Genomic DNA, 17,776 nt, shown 5'->3' with positions numbered 1-17,776 from the left:
TTAAAGTTAAAAGGTTATCTATTTTCATCGCTACTATTAGTTTTTTTTAGTGCTGAACTGTAATTAAGTTAAATGCTTATGTTAGCAAAAAAATAAAAAATAAAAAAAATAGCGACAGAGGTAAAAAGAAAAAATAACTTTTAAATATTACTAAAACCAAAAAATAAATTTTATAATGACCAATAAAACAAAAACAGATATTTTACAAATACTAAAGCTTATTTAAGTATTTACTTGAAGAATTATTAAGTAAAGTGATTTGTATTATTAGTGCATTGAAATTAAATTTTTAAATAAATAAAACCTCTTAAAGACGGGTGTAAAAAAAATAGGTTTAATTACTTTGTTGGTCCTTACAGTTTCACGAAATTTTCAATTATGTTTTTATATTTTTTTTTAATTGGGTCTCTGTACAAATTTTTTTTCAAATTGACTCTCTACACTTTTTTTTCTTTTATTTGGGTCCGTGCACCAATTTTTTGTTTAGTTGAGTCCTTATACAATTAAGCCAATTACTCCTAAGAGAGACTTAATTGAAGAAAAAAAATTTGGCGCAGAGACCCAATTAAAATGAAAAAAAGTATAGGGACCTAATTGAAAATTTCGCGAAACTATAGAACCAAATAGTAATTAAACCAAAAAAAGTATTGAAATTATATAACTTTCTATTTGTAGTTTTGTACCCTCTTAACTATTATGCATTAGCTAAATCATTTTAAAAAATTACTTCCACAGGAGGCCAATAATAATGATGTTGGAAATGGCAAATGGCATGGTTCAATTAGTGGCATAATCTGTGCACCTATTGACCAAGTTTGGAGCTTAGTGTCTCAAACCAAAAGATTATCAGAATGGATGCCAATGGTAGAAAGTTGCACTACCTTAGCTGGAAATGAAGATGAACCTGGCTATGTTAGGTTAGTCTCTGGCTTCATGTTTCCTCAACAAGATGGAGATAGGTCATGGATCAAGGAAAAATTGGTTTCAAGGGATTCTTCAACACATAGCTATGTTTATAGAATGGAAGCATGCAATGTAGGGTTAGATGGATCTGTTAATTCACTAAGATTAGTTGAATATAGGGATAATTCCACTCTTATTAATTGGTCTTTTGAGATAAACCCTTTAGAAGATGCATCCGAGGATAGCATAGTTGATTATCTTGGATTTGTTTATAAATCTTGCATTAATAGGATTGAGGGTGCTATAGGAGCTGCATCAAGAAGAAGTATCTAGCAAACACATAAAGTAAATAATAATTTCATTCTTTTAATTTTCACCTTTGTTCATCAACATATTTATTGGAATTACAATATGAATTGAATAATAAGAAATATTTAATTTAAAGAAAATAACAAATAGGTTCTTGAACATCTTTTACGAAGATACATAACATTTTTAACTAAAATTAGATATTTATAGCATAAGTTTTTAACCAATAAAAAAAAGACATATAAGTCCTAGACTAAAAAAAGAATCTATTAGTATTTAAGAGAGAGAGAGAGAGAGAGAGAGAGAGAGAGAGAGAGAGAGAGAGAGAGAGAGAGAGAGAGAGAGAGAGAGAGAGAGAGAGAGAGAGAGAGAGAGAGAGAGAGAGAGAGAGAGAGAGAGAGAGAGAGAGAGAGAGAGAGAGAGAGAGAGAGAGTAATTCAAATTCTTTGTAGCACAAGAATCACTTGCACTAGTAATGACCGTTAATGATGAAATAAAAATATGGTGATGGTTCAATTACTTTGTTGTTGGGGTGAGGTGGGAAAATTTTGATGTTAGATCCTTTGGAGGGTGATATATAATGGTTACTAATCATGTTCTAGTGTGATTATTATTGTGCCAAAACAATATTTATTAATGGTACACCTATAAGGGCCTTCTATCATTTTCAGTTTGGGTTTAACTAATTGGATATGCGCAACTAATTTCTAGGAGATTCGAGTGCAATATTTACTTAAGATGGTAAATCAAGTAGGTTCTTTGATCATTACCAAATTAAACATTACAAAAATAAAAGTGGTGAATATGTGCAAAATAAAAATATAGATAAAAAGAAATATATGCAATTTTAACATGAGATTACTGGCCAGGATGATTATATTGGTTGGATGAACACTACCAGAAAAACGGAATATAGTAGCGGATAATCAATGGTGTGTTTAGTAACTGTCATTATCTGCTGATGATTTTCTGACAATTTGTGTTTAAAAAATAAAAAACTAATTTTAAAGTATTGATTAAATAGAAAATATCGATATCTTTAATTATACCTACTAATGTACAAGTTCACATCATGAAAAAAAAAGTGGTTTATTCTTTACTTTGTTACTGTATGATCAATTTGGAGATGTAGAAATATAATTATCTTTGAAAGCAAAATAATTCATTGAAAAAAAAATACTTGGGGACAGATTAAAAAGCTGGTTAATCAAGGGTGTGTAGAAGAAAAATAATATAAAGAGAAGTTTGTGAGTGAAGCTGGAAGTAGGGATAATTGATATTACATTCATTTGGTGGTTGTGTATTATGTATAGGAGTGATGTAAACAAGTACATGGTGAGAGAATATCTAGACGTGGGTGAAGAAAAATTGAGGTGCTATATGTGTAGGATGGTACAAGAAAGTTTAATAGGTGTGGTATATAAATAGTGCTACAATTCTTGCGGGAAGAAGTGAAAATTAAAGAAGAGGACATCAAGTTGGTGACTAATAATAAGGATATGGTGGAGTGGATAAGGTAAAAAAAAAAGTAGGATGGGAGCAAGGGAATTTAAGAAACAAAACAATAAACACGAAACTATGTGTTCAAAATGTGAGAGTGGAGTTTAGTAATAAGAAAAATTTAGTAATCTTATATCATTAGATGTAATATCACACTATTAAAAATATTATTGATAGCTAATTAATGACTATAAATCACATAATATGCTGACCCCTAACACTCCTCTTTATAAAGACCACATTGACAAAGATATAGCTTATTAGGTGAGTGGAGAAGTTACATTTGTACTCTTGCTCATAGGATTTTTTTTCTTTTTTTTTTTCTTTCCTTCTCTTCTGTGATTAATTTTTTATTTTCACATCTCTTTCATGGCTTAATAATCTAACTAGGAGCACTCATGGTCAGAAGTTGATTGGATCAAATTGAATTTTTAGAACTTGGCCAAATGTATATTTTGGTGGGATTCTCTGTGATTATCCTTCAAATAATTGGTGTTTAATTTATAATATTTTGAAACTTGGAGTAAACATTATATAATTATTATTTTACTAAGTTAATGTCTTATGTGTGATATAAGGATAACACTATTATCATAATAATGTGCTATATGTTTATATATGAGACATTGGATCCTTAATTTTAAATATTTAGGTATAGAATTTTGTTATGAGGAATATTATTTAAAACTCCAATTTTCCACAACCAACAAAATCCTACATACTCATGAACACATATGGGCCACACTTATATTTTATATCTTACTTCTTCGCTCTTCTCTCTTAGGTGTTTAGTGTCTATCTTTTATGAGTGTACGTGCAAAATTCTTTTTCCTTTTATTATTTTGCTACGCATAATGTTGTTTATGCATAATTGTCTAATTTCATGTCGATTAACCCTTACCTTGATTGCAAATTAGGTGAACACTAGTTCTTTAAAATAAAAGGAATAAAAAAAAACATCAATGGCATTATTGAGTCTAAGTTTGGGTAGTAGAGTTAAAGTAAACCTAGTTTTCATGTATCATTTAGAGGCGGCTCCTCTTATATCATTCAAAGGGGTTGTGGATGCCACCTTCGAAATAAAATCATCTTTTTTTGTAAATATATCCATGTATTTTGTATTCGGTCTTCTCTGGAATTTCTTATTTGGTTAGTTGTATAATTTATTTGAGTGATATTACCGTACAAGTTTTCTGGTAACCAAATTTAATTAAATTGGTGTAAAATTCAGCAAAAAAAAAGTGCATATGTTATTATTTCTTTTTTTGTTCTCGCACTTTCTGTAGCACACTAATTTTTATTGGAGAACACAAAAATTTATTGATATAGCACATATAAAATTTTGTATATAACACAAACTCATCGATATAGCATACATATTTTTACTCATAGCACACATATTTTTTCACATAGCACAATCTTTGTACATAGCACAAAATTTTACTGCAAAATGTATTTTGTTAGTTGGATGAGTCAATATTCTAAATATATAGTCCTTCAAAAATTTTTATGATGCACATAAAAAATTCTATGCTATGCAACAAAATTTTTGTGTTCACTATAAATTAAAAGTTCGAGGTAAATGTTTTGGATATGTGGTCCTTAACAAATTTTTCTGCTATATACTAAAATTTGTGTGTTGTGCATTAAAGTTTATGTATTATGCATCAAAATTTATGTGTTATAATTTTCTAAACATTTATAAGAGAAGAAGATGATGAAAACGATGATGACGGTGATAATGATAATAAGAAAATGATAATAAGAGAGGATGATAAAGAAAAAAATAAATAATAACAACATCAAGAAGAAGAAGACAGTGGTGGTGACAACGAAAATGACAACGGGCAGTGGCAACAGTGACGATGACGGTGGCAGCAGTGACGACGACAACAACGTTAAAGAAGGAATAATGAATGTAAGAAAAAGAAGAATAATATTTTTGAATTTATTTTACTTAATTACATAAAAAGATACAATGAACAAATGGATAACATGTTGGGATATATGTCTATTATATTTTACTTTCAATCCGAAGTTGTTCATTTTCATCTATGTGTGTTGTAAGGTAGGTTGTTTTTAAGTAAAACAAAAATTATAAGGTAATTAGTATTTTTACATAAAATTATTTATTAAATTTACTCCTATGAAATTGATAATTTTTAAATATTGTCTACTCTATGATTACCCAAAAAAAATAAAAAATAAAAAGATCTTCGTAAACACAAAACTAATTGTTATGTATTTATGTACATTTATATATATTATTTTACATATTTTTTTAAGAAAATAATCAGCTATTAGAATAATCAAATTTATTATATAACAAAATAATTAAAAAATAAAACTTATTCATAAATATTAAATAATATATTTTCATATTGATTCCCGAAGGATTATTATTTGTGTCATTATGGTGGTAAAAAAGAATAATGGCCAACAAAAAATAGAAATCAAAGAATTTTGAGTGCACTACAACTGGGCAATGAGAAAATTTGACATGTTGCTGTATATGCAGTTAAAAGGAACAAGCTATCCACAAAAGGTCATGAAGTAGTGCATGAACTGAAAACCATATCTCAACAACAAAATTCCATTGCTATTGACATTTATTTGCTGGCCTCTCACTAAATTTGAAATGATCATTGTCAAAACAGCTTTAATCCAGCACTGTAATAATTAACAATATATATGTAAATCTTCTGGAAGAGCTTAATAAGTTTCCAATAATACATACAAAAAAGAGGTGATTTGGAGGTAGAAAAAAAAACATGCAAATGGCACTATCTAATGAGAAAAAATAATAAAAAATAAAAAAAGTATATATATTTTCAGCTGGGAAGTATTTTTCAATTCATAAGAAGCTTTATGTCAGCTGAAAATTGCACAAATGAATACACATCATGGTGAGGGCTCCATTGTGTAGTATGCAAGAAAGCTTGGTTAATAAAATTATAATGCATGTGGCCGGCATTATTTATAGTCTCACCTACTTTTTGTAAAATGACATGGCATCAAAAACATTGTTATATATATGCTAAGGTACCTGGTCATATTTTTAATTAATTCATAAATGAGAGACTATAATATAAGTGTTATTAGAAGAATTTGAGCACATAGAAAAGTTAATTGGTGAATGGTGGTAATGATGATGAAGAAAATGGAGCCACGCCTTCTAGCAATAATGTTTATGGCGTCTCTTTTTTTTCCATCGTTTGTTCACTCATTGGTTCGTCATTACAAGTTTAGTGTAAGTTTGTTTTCCCATGCCTTGTAGCCTCATAACAAATGGCATGCATGAGAAGAAAAATTAACTTCAAATGCATGGCTTTTGAAGTTTAGTATCTATACACTTACATCGATAGTATTTTTTTATTGACATCTACTTAACTAAAAGTGATATCTTTTTAAGATAATAATAAATACTAAAGTTAACTGTATATTTTTCCCTACTTGTTTAATTTGCACCCAATTAGTATGAACACATTTTCCATGCTCAATTTTAATTTGTTGCCTCATGATAAGTGACTTGAGATAAAAATTAACTTCAAATATCAAAGGTATTTAAATATTATTGAAGTTTATGTATAGTGTCATATAATTTTGTTACATTAAATATCTAATCATGTATTACCATTACCATGTAAATAAAAATATCTTTTGAGATAATAATTATTAAAGTTAACTGATTTTGATTTTTCTTGTATGACAGCACCTAATTGAGCAACCAAAGTGAATACAAATCAAAATCATATTATTATGTTGACATAATATCATAAATTATTCCTAAAAAGTATTATATATACATAAAAAATTAGTCACTAAATCAATTATGTATTTGTATATGTATTTAACTCGTTTTCAATATATATTTTATATTCTAATATATATTTTTTACGAGTGACTGATTTGTTTGCTGATTGATTTTTAGTGTACACGTAATATAGGGTAGGTATGTATATTACTAAGATTCTCCGTTGAAAAGGTAAAGATAAATGGAGACACATTTGTGTCTAGGAGTCTTGATGTCTTTAAAGCAAAGAATTTATGTTGGTGATGACAGGTGGTGTTGAAGAACACAACAAAGCTTTGCTCAACAAAATCATTTGTGACAGTCAATGGACAATTCCCGGGGCCAACTATCCATGCAAGGGAGGATGACACTGTCATTGTAAGGGTCACAAATCATGTTCCCTACAATGTTACACTCCACTGGTGAGAGATTACTACACAAATTGCAAGGAACTCAGAAAACTTGTATAGTGATATGATGAAAATAAAATAATAAGAAAAGGAGAGAAAATTTGACTAGATGATTTATTTTTGGACTTACGATATAGGCATGGAATCAAACAGTTTCGAAGTGGTTGGTATGATGGACCAGCATATGTAACACAATGTCCAATTCAGCCAGGGCAGAGCTATATTTACAACTTTACCATCACAGATCAAAGAGGAACACTTTGGTGGCATGCACATATCACTTGGCTAAGGGCTACAGTGCATGGTGCTATTGTCATTTTGCCTAAAAGGGGCATTCCCTATCCATTTTCTAAACCTGACGATGAAAAGATAATTGTTTTAGGTAACTTTTATTTTTTTTTTCATTTGACTCCAAAACTTGTGTATTATGCTACTTTGTATTAAATTATCTTATCGATATTTTTTATACTGTATACTTTTTTGTGGAGTGTAGGTGAATGGTGGAAATCGGATGTCGAAGCAGTGGTTGATGAGGCCACAAAATCCGGTGGACCACCAAACATATCAGATGCACACACCATCAATGGCCATCCAGGACCAGTTGCCGGTTGCATTTTCCAGGGTATATATGAATTAGGATGTAATTTACAATTTTTTTTATGAATCATCAATATAATTTTTTTTAAAATAATACGTATATATTAAAAATCAGCTATTATATATTCACGTATAAATATATGTATAATTTAATTTATTTTTAATGTCTATTTTAATATTTTATACTGACAACTGATTTTGACGTAGAGCTATACATGTAACATGGTTGTAAATTTTTTATATAATAATCAAAGTGTATGTTATGGACTTCTAACATTATCGCTCCAAAGTTAAAATAACATTTGAAAATTGAATAATCATCGGTAAAATATTATTACCAACCTTTAATTTGCAGGATATACTCTGCATGTTGAAAGTGGCAAGACCTATCTACTCCGCATAGTGAATGCAGCTTTGAATGATGAACTGTTCTTCAAAATTGCTGGCCATAAATTAACAGTGGTTGAAGCAGATGCATCCTATGTTAAGCCCTTTGAGATTGACACAATATTCTTGAGTCCAGGCCAAACCACCAATGTCCTTTTAACCGCAAACCAACCTGTTGGAAAGTACTTGATTGCAATAACACCATTCATGGATGCACCAATTGGCTTCGACAACTTGACGGCGACGGCGACGCTTCGCTACAAAGGGACACCACCATACTCCAAAACAATGTTAAGTACTATTCCAGCTGTGAATGCAACTGAAGTAACATTCAGATTCATTGATTCTCTAAGAAGCATTAACACAAACATCTACCCTGCACGAGTTCCATTAACTATAGAACATGACCTTTTCTTTGCAATAACTGTTGGGGTTAACCCTTGTGATACATGCCTTCAGGGGATAAGGATTGCATCTGCAATTAACAATATTACATTTGTGATGCCAACAACTTCACTCCTTGAAGCAAATTACTATAACATCCCTGGTGTTTTCACTGAGGATTTTCCACCAAGACCACCTATGGTTTTTGATTATACTGGGGTTCAACCAACTAATCTTCAGAGCAACAACGGAACAAAATTGTATAGGGTGAAATTCAATTCAAGTGTTCAGCTTGTGCTACAAGGAACTGCAATGATAGCACCTGAGAACCATCCCTTTCATTTGCATGGCTACAATTTCTTTGTTGTTGGACAAGGGCTAGGGAACTTTGACCCGGAGAAGGATCCCTTGACCTTTAATCTTGTTGACCCTGTTGAGAGGAACACAATTGGGGTACCAAATGCTGGATGGGCTGCAATAAGATTCAGGGCAGATAATCCAGGTACCAACAATTTACTTTCTCTTTTTCTCATTTTTTCTTAATTTTAGTGTACAAATAATATTTTTGCAGAATTTGGCAATTACATCCGCAACGAGTAAGATAGGGTCGGTTTGGGTGTTAGACCAATTTTATTTGTCCAATTCACACTTTTAATATATAATGTGTATGTTGATAAAATAAATATACATATAACAAACAATCAGATAATTAAACCAAAATTCTAATCTTTTATAGAAATATTTAGTGCTATCAAACTAATAACTTAATTTGTTATTAGTACATAAATAAAGATATGATAAAATATAAAAAAATTAAATATTGTGTCTTAGTGAAAATAAATTTGTTTTATGAATCAAGTTGGATAAAATCAGATTGAGAGATTTAGAGTGGGTTCAAGTTAAATTGAGTTTAAACCTTATTCTATCGAATGCATTGCCACATCTAATTGTTTGGCTCATTTCTAAACCATTTTTTTAGAAAAAGGTCAATTATCCCACAATTTAATAAATGAAAAAAATTGAAACCGTTACATTGTTATGCTTAGTTTATAGTTGTGCAACTGAGATGAAATAGTTTAATTTATTATGCATTTTCAAGTGACACTTAACAGTGTACAAATTAAACACTCAAAAATATAATCAACATGGTAGCTAGGTCTATTTAGATTGTTTTGGCTAATTAATTGTTGTTGGATACAATATTGTGTGAATTTTGAAGGGGTTTGGTTCCTTCATTGCCACTTGGAAGTACACACAACCTGGGGACTTAAGATGGCATTCGTGGTAGACAATGGAGAAGGACCCAACGAGTCACTGCTTCCACCTCCTCCTGATCTTCCAAAATGCTAAAGCTTCATATACAAAGAGACAATCATATGCTGATATCATGGCCTTAAAGGATAGATATCATCAAGCTTGTTTTATTTGTGGCAGTTGGTGAACTTCTATTTTATTTGTAGCACAAATCAATAAAAAAATATATTGCTTTTAGATAGCAAAATTCATACGTTTCTTTTTTTTTTCTTTTTTTAGTCAAGTTTAGGATATATACAATGTAATTTTCGAGTGCATAAAAAAACTGTATGTACTTGTTAAGAATTAAAATTGGTATTGATAATATAATAGTCTTCTTCGATATATCCTTGCCCTACATGTGTATACCCATATGAAAATATCTAATCTAATGAATAACCATTTGAAATCAAAGTAGGGTATAAGTTAATGTATTGACCTATTAGCTTGGTTGGTGATGGGAGTTTCTTCAGTTTATAGAAAAGTTTTAGAGCAGAAAAAAAAATAAGAAAGAATACGCGCCAGGTAGGGGTCGAACCTACGACCTTCTGCTTAGGAAACAGACGCTCTATCCACTGAGCTACAGGCGCCAGCTATTAATCTTATGCTTATTTATTTATTTGTTTTATTAATAGGTTTCAACCTAAGATATACATACTATATGAATCTCTTATCAATGAACACCCAACTAAATGAAGTTTGAAAAAGATTTAAATGGAAGGTGTATAAGCCTTCGTTATACATGTTGATGGGAGGACTGGGACTCGTCGGTCTTGATGACGACACGATTAGACCTTTGAATAGCATGAATGGTACCTACAAAGATACTCTGACGTTCAAATCAAAATAAATCTAACAGATATAAATAAGAATTATGAATGTATAATGTCCCTTTATATAGCTTATATTGTTATTTTATTTTTTTTATTAGCTAAGATAAGAGAATTATTTAAATTTGAATATTAGTTACCGATCTTTGATTTTTTGGCCTAATTTGGAACATACGGAGTACTTGGGCCTAGGAATCAGGCTATCGTTTGGCCAGTTTTGGAAACCCGAGTGCCAGGCCGAAACAGAAGGATAATTTAATCTCCAATCAGAAACATGTATATGAATTCAGCAACTATACAAATTAAACCTAAATTATAGTAATATAAACATAAAAAGTTAATTGTGGGAATTAAGTACTAAGGCAGTATTATTTATATACAACTAGAATTCATTAAATAATCAACAGTAGTTCTTCTAGAAAAGTTGGAAGTGGGAGAAAAAGAAAGAGAATGGAGAAATGGAGGTATATGATAGAGATATTTTGACTTTTCTTCAAGACTTATTGATTGTTTGATGAGTATTCTAGATGTAGTACGTATTTCCTTCACTCTTGCATTGTTAACATAACATGAATTGATCAAGGATAGAAACTTGATCCATTATAAATACATCATTAAATTATATAGGATATAAGTATAAATATTGTATATATACAAATGATTATGCAACATGCATGCATGGGTTTATACTGAACTACTCCAACATGAAGTTGACTGGTAACTACCTTTTCTTATTACTTGTATATAGTCTTATCAGCTTTAATTTAGTCTCGGAAGGTTAAAGAATTAGGTTAGTCTTAGTAGTCTTACATACACGTTGAAAACGTCTCAGTCAAATAATAACAAGTTAACAACAACCAATTAATTTATATATAAAGTCAAAATCAATTTAATAGATATATGTTATGTTATATACTTATATCTCATCTCTCATATTCATTAAACAAAAAAAATTTAAAAAAATGAGGCTACGGTCTCTAGAAGGAGACTCCGTTGTAGCATTCATTATACCTTCTAACAAGAATGATAGGTAGTCAAAAGTTTTTGGTTAATATATAATTAATACTTTCAAAAATAAGTATATTTAATATAAATAATCGCTGCTATTTGTCAGATATGGTGTAGTGGAAAAAGATTATTTAAGAAACAAGTAGACTACATGTTAATTAGAACAATTTCGCTACGTTACCAACTAAATTTCTGCCAATTTTTATTATATCAAATCAATATTTAATGCATTATTAAACTAGTTATTAATTATCAATTAAAAATATATTTAATCATTTTAATAATAATAATAATAATAATAATAATAATATATGATAATGATATGATAATGGCACTGGTCTAATCATGATAAGAATATTTGATTCTAATCATAAAATGATCAAATCTTATGATATTAATAATGCACATTGATTTTAAATATTTTTAGTTATTTTAATTATATTAATTTTAAAATATTGATATAATTCTAATTCTTATTCATTATCCAATAATAATAATAATAATAATAATAATAATAATAATAATAATAATAATAATAATAATAATAATAATAATAACTTGAAAAACCCGTATATAAACTATTTCAATTATCCGTGTATTATTGTTAAAATTCTATATGTTCCTAAATATAAGTCTTGAAAAATACGACATGGCACGTGCTATTAGTGTAGAGTTGTTTAGGTTTGTTTAGAAAGATATAATAGAATTTATATTTCTAAATTTCAATACATATATTTCTATTTCAATCTGTGTATACAGTGGTGGATCTAGGGGGGCCTAAGGTGGCCATGGTCACAACTAGAAAATAGATAAATACAGACAGATTTACAGACAGATTTAGTCTTTATTACAGACGGATTTTTGGTTACCGACGAAATTACCGACGGATTTTGTCCCTCTGTAAAGGTCCCGTCGGAAATTATTTACCGACGAATTTTTTTATTTTTACTAGTTACCGACGGATTTTTCTTCTGTAAATTCTCCCTCCATTTCCTGAAGGCGACAAACTTACAGACGGATTTTTCGTCTGTAATTACAGACGAATTTTCAGACAGATTTTTCGTCTGTAATTACAGGCGAATTTTCAGACGAATTTTCCGTCTATAATTACAGATAGATTTTCAGACGGATTTTTTGTCTGAAATTACAAACGGATTTTCCGACAGATTTTCCGTCTGTAATTTAAACTTTGGAAAATCACGATTATAAATAGAAAATTTGTCTGTAAATTCGTCTGTAAGGTAAAATAATTTTTTTTTTTACTTTTTCTAATTACAAAATTAACTTGTTTTCATACAAAATAAATATAAATTTAATACAAATTTTTATCTAATTTATATTCGAATATTTATAATATTTCAAAAAATAAACAAATTCATCGTATTAAAAATAAACAATATTTACAATAAATTATTCAATATGAATTGAAGATATAGCTGAAATGATTTCATTTGTTCTAGGGTCAGCACTTTCTAAAGAAACGCCACAAGGATCTTCTTTAACCAAAAGGGCAAGAACATTTAGTGAGCTCCATGTTTTTGTCACATTGCTGCTTGAATCTCCCAAAGTAACAGCAAAGACAGCATCAAATCCTCTTGCTCCTGGAACTCCAGCCAACAACACTCCTTCCAAGTTCAGTGTAGCATCTAAAAGTTTTGTTTGTGATTCTGGTTCAATCTGCATGAATTGCAAGGAAAGAGTAGTGATATTCTACCAGCAGATATAATTTATAATCAACATCATCCAACCAGAAGAAGCCTAATAATAAGTGCCAAATCAATGAAAGGAACTTACAAGAACACCTACAGCCTCACCCATGTGACAATCTTCTCCATGTGTCCAGGGATTTCTGAGGGTCAAACTTTTGCCATTTTTTTACAGCACCAACCATTGATGGCGTAGATGAACCACCAGTTCCTGGTTCTCCTAGTAACTAAAAAAACGATATATAGTCAGAATATTAACCAATAGACTTCATATTCTTCTAATAAGAAAGTCATTCAACCTGAAGTAAAAGGAAAATGTGGGGGTATAAGAGATTTAAATTGCTTACCAGAGTCATCAAAGGTGGTAAAGAGAACTCAGTCCTCTCATGGTCCCAGTTTCCATTCAGAATGTCACTGATAACTTCTGGTGCAGGCAATGCTTGTGCTGCAACCTGCAATGTCAGCAAAACAACATAATTAAAGCATTTTTTGCCTAAAACACAAGACACATTAAAAGGGTAAGTGCTGAATACTTGTACGGAAGAAATCACTTCCGGTGAAAACCGCACATAACGTTGACTGCCATACACAGCTGAACTAACATCAAACCCACTGCCAACTTTTCCTTGGGCAATACAATGAGCAGTTTGAGCTATTTTATGCAACAAATCAATATCTGTGTAATCCTTCCTATCCTGTTGATCTTTAGAAGAGGAAAGCTTTATGACACCAAGGTAATGAAGTAAAGCACCAACTACAGCAGTTGTCATAGCAGCAGATGAGCCCAAACCAGTCTTAGCTACTTCAGGCTTGCAATCTCCACCATTACCATCATCAGTATTGAATGTTATGGATGCAAAAGACGGAATACTCGCCAATGACTCCGGTGTCAAAGGGAGTCCACGTCTCTCAATCTACACAAGTTTTGCAACATCAAAACTTCACTCATGCTCATTCTGTTCTGTACACTAAGCTAGCACACATCATTCAACCCTTAAATCAAGTGTTAAACACATCTAATGGTAGAAATCATTGCACACATAATATATATATATATATACTAAAAAATTCATCTCTTAGGCAATAGGCACACATAATATATATATATATATATATATATATATATATATATATATATATATATATATATATATATATATATATATATTAAAAAACAGCAAATGACTATAAAGCATGGCTAGCAGCCTAGCAACAGTGCAACACAATCCATACTACATAGAGCCAAATAATACGAACATTTATTTTCTTCTTTTACATTGTTTCTTAGCTTCTTCCATTTGTTTATATCAGTGGGAGTATATAGTGTGAATTATTATTGGTTAAGGATTAGCTAATCTGCATCCTGAGGTTTAAATGGCAATTAGTTTGTTGCATTTTAGTCCTTAGGCTGCAGATTATCACTTCCTTTTTAATCAATGCGGATGAGTTAAACCAGTTACACATATCATGATAAATTAACCTTATGCTAGTTGTTATGTACTTCAACAACCACTACATATTCTCAAAGGTAACTGAGATAAATGGAACAACCATAAATAATCTTGGAGAAGCATCATAGTCATTGTTTTTATATGCTCCTTTAATAAATAATCTTGTATTTTTTCTAGAAATAGAAGAATATAAAACACTCATATAAATCAAATGTGTAATGCAGGATCCAAATTAAAGTCCTTGCAAACCAAAGAATTCCATGCTGGTCCATATGCTTCATCAGGTTTCTATGATTCAAAGCATTTTATTTTAGTCTTTGGTTAACACACAAAGCCATGCAGTATTAATTATGCATATAAAATAATTAAACTATATATATAGCATAACTAAAAGACGACTAAGCAAGCAGCAAGATTGATTCTGTTTTCTATGGTTGGTGAGTCATATTTGAAAGAACACTCATCGGATGGGATCGCTAATTTTGATGACAAACTCCTAATTTGTTTATCATAAAACTTTATAGCTAGATCAGATCTTGAACTACAGATACCAAATTTAATACCTCATGAAAAAATTTAGCTTATTTTTGCTTTTTTATTGTTTTTGGAAAAAGAAGTAATAATTGAAAATGGATGTTATGAACTGTTTGATGAAATAAGCAATGGAAATAGAATCAGGCATCAAGAGCTTGGTGAGCCGAATTCATAACATGGTTCTGCATATAACCTCTTGCATGTCTGCTTATTCAATTCCTTTGCAGTAGTGTCACAACAATTTAAATACAAGTCACTAAGCAGAACACGATTTCACTTTGATATCAGTAAACCCTCTTGAAAGGTTATCTTAAAGTCTTCAGATTTCAAATGAAAAATCCATTTCCTTGCATTAATTGTGACCCGCCATTCATAACAAGAAGCTTCACCAATGCCTTAACAAATAATTTAACTTAACAACAAAAAAGGTCCTCATATCAGAGCTATCTAACCATGTGACCTTAGAAAAGATGCACTCCAAAGTACTTTCTAACCATCCACGGCTTAATAGAAAAGAATATTCTCTAATTTATCTTTGGTTTCCCAAACTATACACAGCTTTATATATTCATTTATCAATTAACTATTCACAGTTTGGTTTAGAACACAATTGAAATACCTGGAAAGATGGTAAACTGAGTTGTATGTCCTTTCCCAGATATGTTTTCAGCTCCTCTCGCCGATTGCTTGTCGGTGGCAATTTGATCAACATAGTTAGGAATCTCCAGTGAAAAGGGTTTCATTTGGCCACAAGATTCCCCATATTGAGATCCAAAGAGACTCCACCAGGGCCCTGAAGAATTGTGAGCAATCCCTTCATGTTCCTTATTAGGATAAACACTTTGCTTCGCCATATACACCACTCGAATCGATCCAAAAGATGATTTCTAGGATCACACAAACAATAAGAATCTCAGGATCAGAAACAACAAACCAACAGAAAGTTTTGAAATAACAATTTTCCCCCAAAATAAAAAAGACAAAAGGGGATAGATAAACTGCATTAAAAGCATATTCTAATTTTCTATCGTGTTTATCTAGTCTTACTCTTGAGAATTGGTTTATCTAATTTTCTAAACTGATACTTTCTGCTCACCTCAGGACAACTGCAGTTGTAGATCTAAATTAAAAAGAGAGGTTAGTGGCAGACATATATATCAGCAAAAGGAAAACTAATCTGAAACTAATACAAGTCAAACAACCAAATAAACAGAAACACCGTCATTAAGAAGTAACCATAAGCTTTCAAGTTATAGAACAACAACAACAACAAAGCCTTGTCCCACTAAGTAGGGTCGGCTACATGAATCAAGCGACGCCATTGTGCTCTGTCATGTATCATGTCTACAGAGAGACTGTTTACTTGTAGATCTCGTTTGACCACCTCATGGATGGTCTTCTTAGGTCTTCCTCTGCCTTTCGCCCTTTGTCCATCTTCCATCTCATCCACCCTCCTGACTGGATGTTCTATCGGTCTTCTTCTCACATGTCCAAATCACTTGAGACGCGATTCAACCATCTTTTCCACAATGGGTGCTACTCCAACTTTCTCCCTTATATCTTCATTCCTTATTTTATCCAATCGCGTATGACCACTCATCCATTTCAAGTTATAGAACAAACACACAAATTGAACAGTACAAAGTACCCTTTCCATGTAAGGAGAATCTGCACATCACTGAATATGAAGATAAGTAATTTATAGAAAAACTAAAGGGATAAAAAAAACACATTCTTGTAATGTGATGTATCGTAGAACAAAGGGATAAAAATGAAGGTAAAAGACATCACAGTCATTGTATCAAACATGTGGTGATCATTACCCAAGTGGTGCCAATACAGAAGGCCCTCTCCTTCTGCACTTCCAAACACTCCTGCCAAATAAATAAATAAACAGGGAGTTTAAAAATGAATTAGAATTAGTATTCATAATTTCATCTGAATCAGAAGTGAAAGCGTGAAGCAGCTGAGGTGTTCACCTTGTCGAGATCCTCACGAGAACGAGAGGTTCTCGTAGTTCTTGTACTGCTTCAATCGAGTCTCGCGGTACTTCTGTAGCTGTGGTAAAGCTTCACCCATGGAATCCGTTGTATATCCTTCCCATGGAGCTTCAGCATAGCCACACGCAGGAGGAGACAGAGACCGGCGACGTAGGAGGAAAAACAGAGCGTTACGGGTTTCAGCCATGGAGGAAGGAGCGACGTTTGAAGGCTTATGAGAGAGTGAGCACGACGGAGGCTTTGAGACGGAGGGAGCGTCGATGGAGGGAGCGGCGAAGAAGGGGTTGGAAGCGCGACGAAGTTCTGGAATTAGGGTTGGAGGCGCGACGAAGCTCTGGGGTTAGGGTTGGATGCGGCGGCGGAGGGAGCCCGTGCGACGCAAGGTACGACGGAGAGAGATCTGTGACGCCAGCGGCGGAAGAAGCTGGTGTGATGGAGAGAAGAAGCAACTCGGTGACGGAGAGAGGAAGAAGCTCATTTGACATGGGTAGAGTGTAAATGGATCGAGTGGATAGAGATAAGATTTCAGTTATCTCAATATTTACTGACGGAAAATTTAAATTACAGTCGGTAATAATTTAACAAAATGCACCGTTTTGTCTATTTAATTATAGATGGATTTTCTGTCTGTAACCATTTTTCACGGAAAAAAAATTAATTTTTTTGATGGA

General features: G+C 31.6%; 2 protein-coding genes, 1 non-coding gene and 1 pseudogene across 3 annotated transcripts; 2 read left to right on the top strand and 2 right to left on the bottom strand.

Annotated features, from left to right (window-relative positions):
* The first annotated feature begins 861 nt into the window (after positions 1-861).
* On the top strand, positions 862-1,236 carry LOC112703966 (uncharacterized). Its single transcript, XM_025755572.2, has one exon. It carries the CDS (start codon positions 862-864, stop codon positions 1,234-1,236), a length of 375 nt encoding a protein of 124 aa, XP_025611357.2.
* Positions 1,237-5,765: 4,529 nt separating this feature from the next.
* Positions 5,766-9,921, top strand: LOC112702441 (laccase-4). Its single transcript, XM_025753455.3, has 6 exons — positions 5,766-5,962; positions 6,776-6,927; positions 7,053-7,297; positions 7,409-7,537; positions 7,868-8,785; positions 9,503-9,921. The coding sequence occupies exons 1-6, from the start codon at positions 5,849-5,851 to the stop codon at positions 9,631-9,633; spliced, it is 1,689 nt and encodes a 562-aa protein (XP_025609240.1). The 5' UTR covers positions 5,766-5,848; the 3' UTR covers positions 9,634-9,921.
* A 172-nt stretch (positions 9,922-10,093) lies between these two features.
* TRNAR-CCU (transfer RNA arginine (anticodon CCU)) lies at positions 10,094-10,166 on the bottom strand. The gene has a single exon. It is a non-coding gene; the product is annotated as a tRNA-Arg (tRNA).
* A 2,604-nt stretch (positions 10,167-12,770) lies between these two features.
* LOC112702440 (phosphomevalonate kinase, peroxisomal-like) lies at positions 12,771-17,618 on the bottom strand (annotated as a pseudogene).
* Between the last annotated feature and the right edge of the window lie 158 nt (positions 17,619-17,776).

Source organism: Arachis hypogaea, chromosome 7 (assembly GCF_003086295.3).
Source record: "Arachis hypogaea cultivar Tifrunner chromosome 7, arahy.Tifrunner.gnm2.J5K5, whole genome shotgun sequence".
Taxonomy (NCBI): domain Eukaryota; kingdom Viridiplantae; phylum Streptophyta; class Magnoliopsida; order Fabales; family Fabaceae; genus Arachis; species Arachis hypogaea.
Note: the sequence above shows the minus strand (reverse complement) of the source record. Positions and strands in the feature narration are given on the sequence as shown.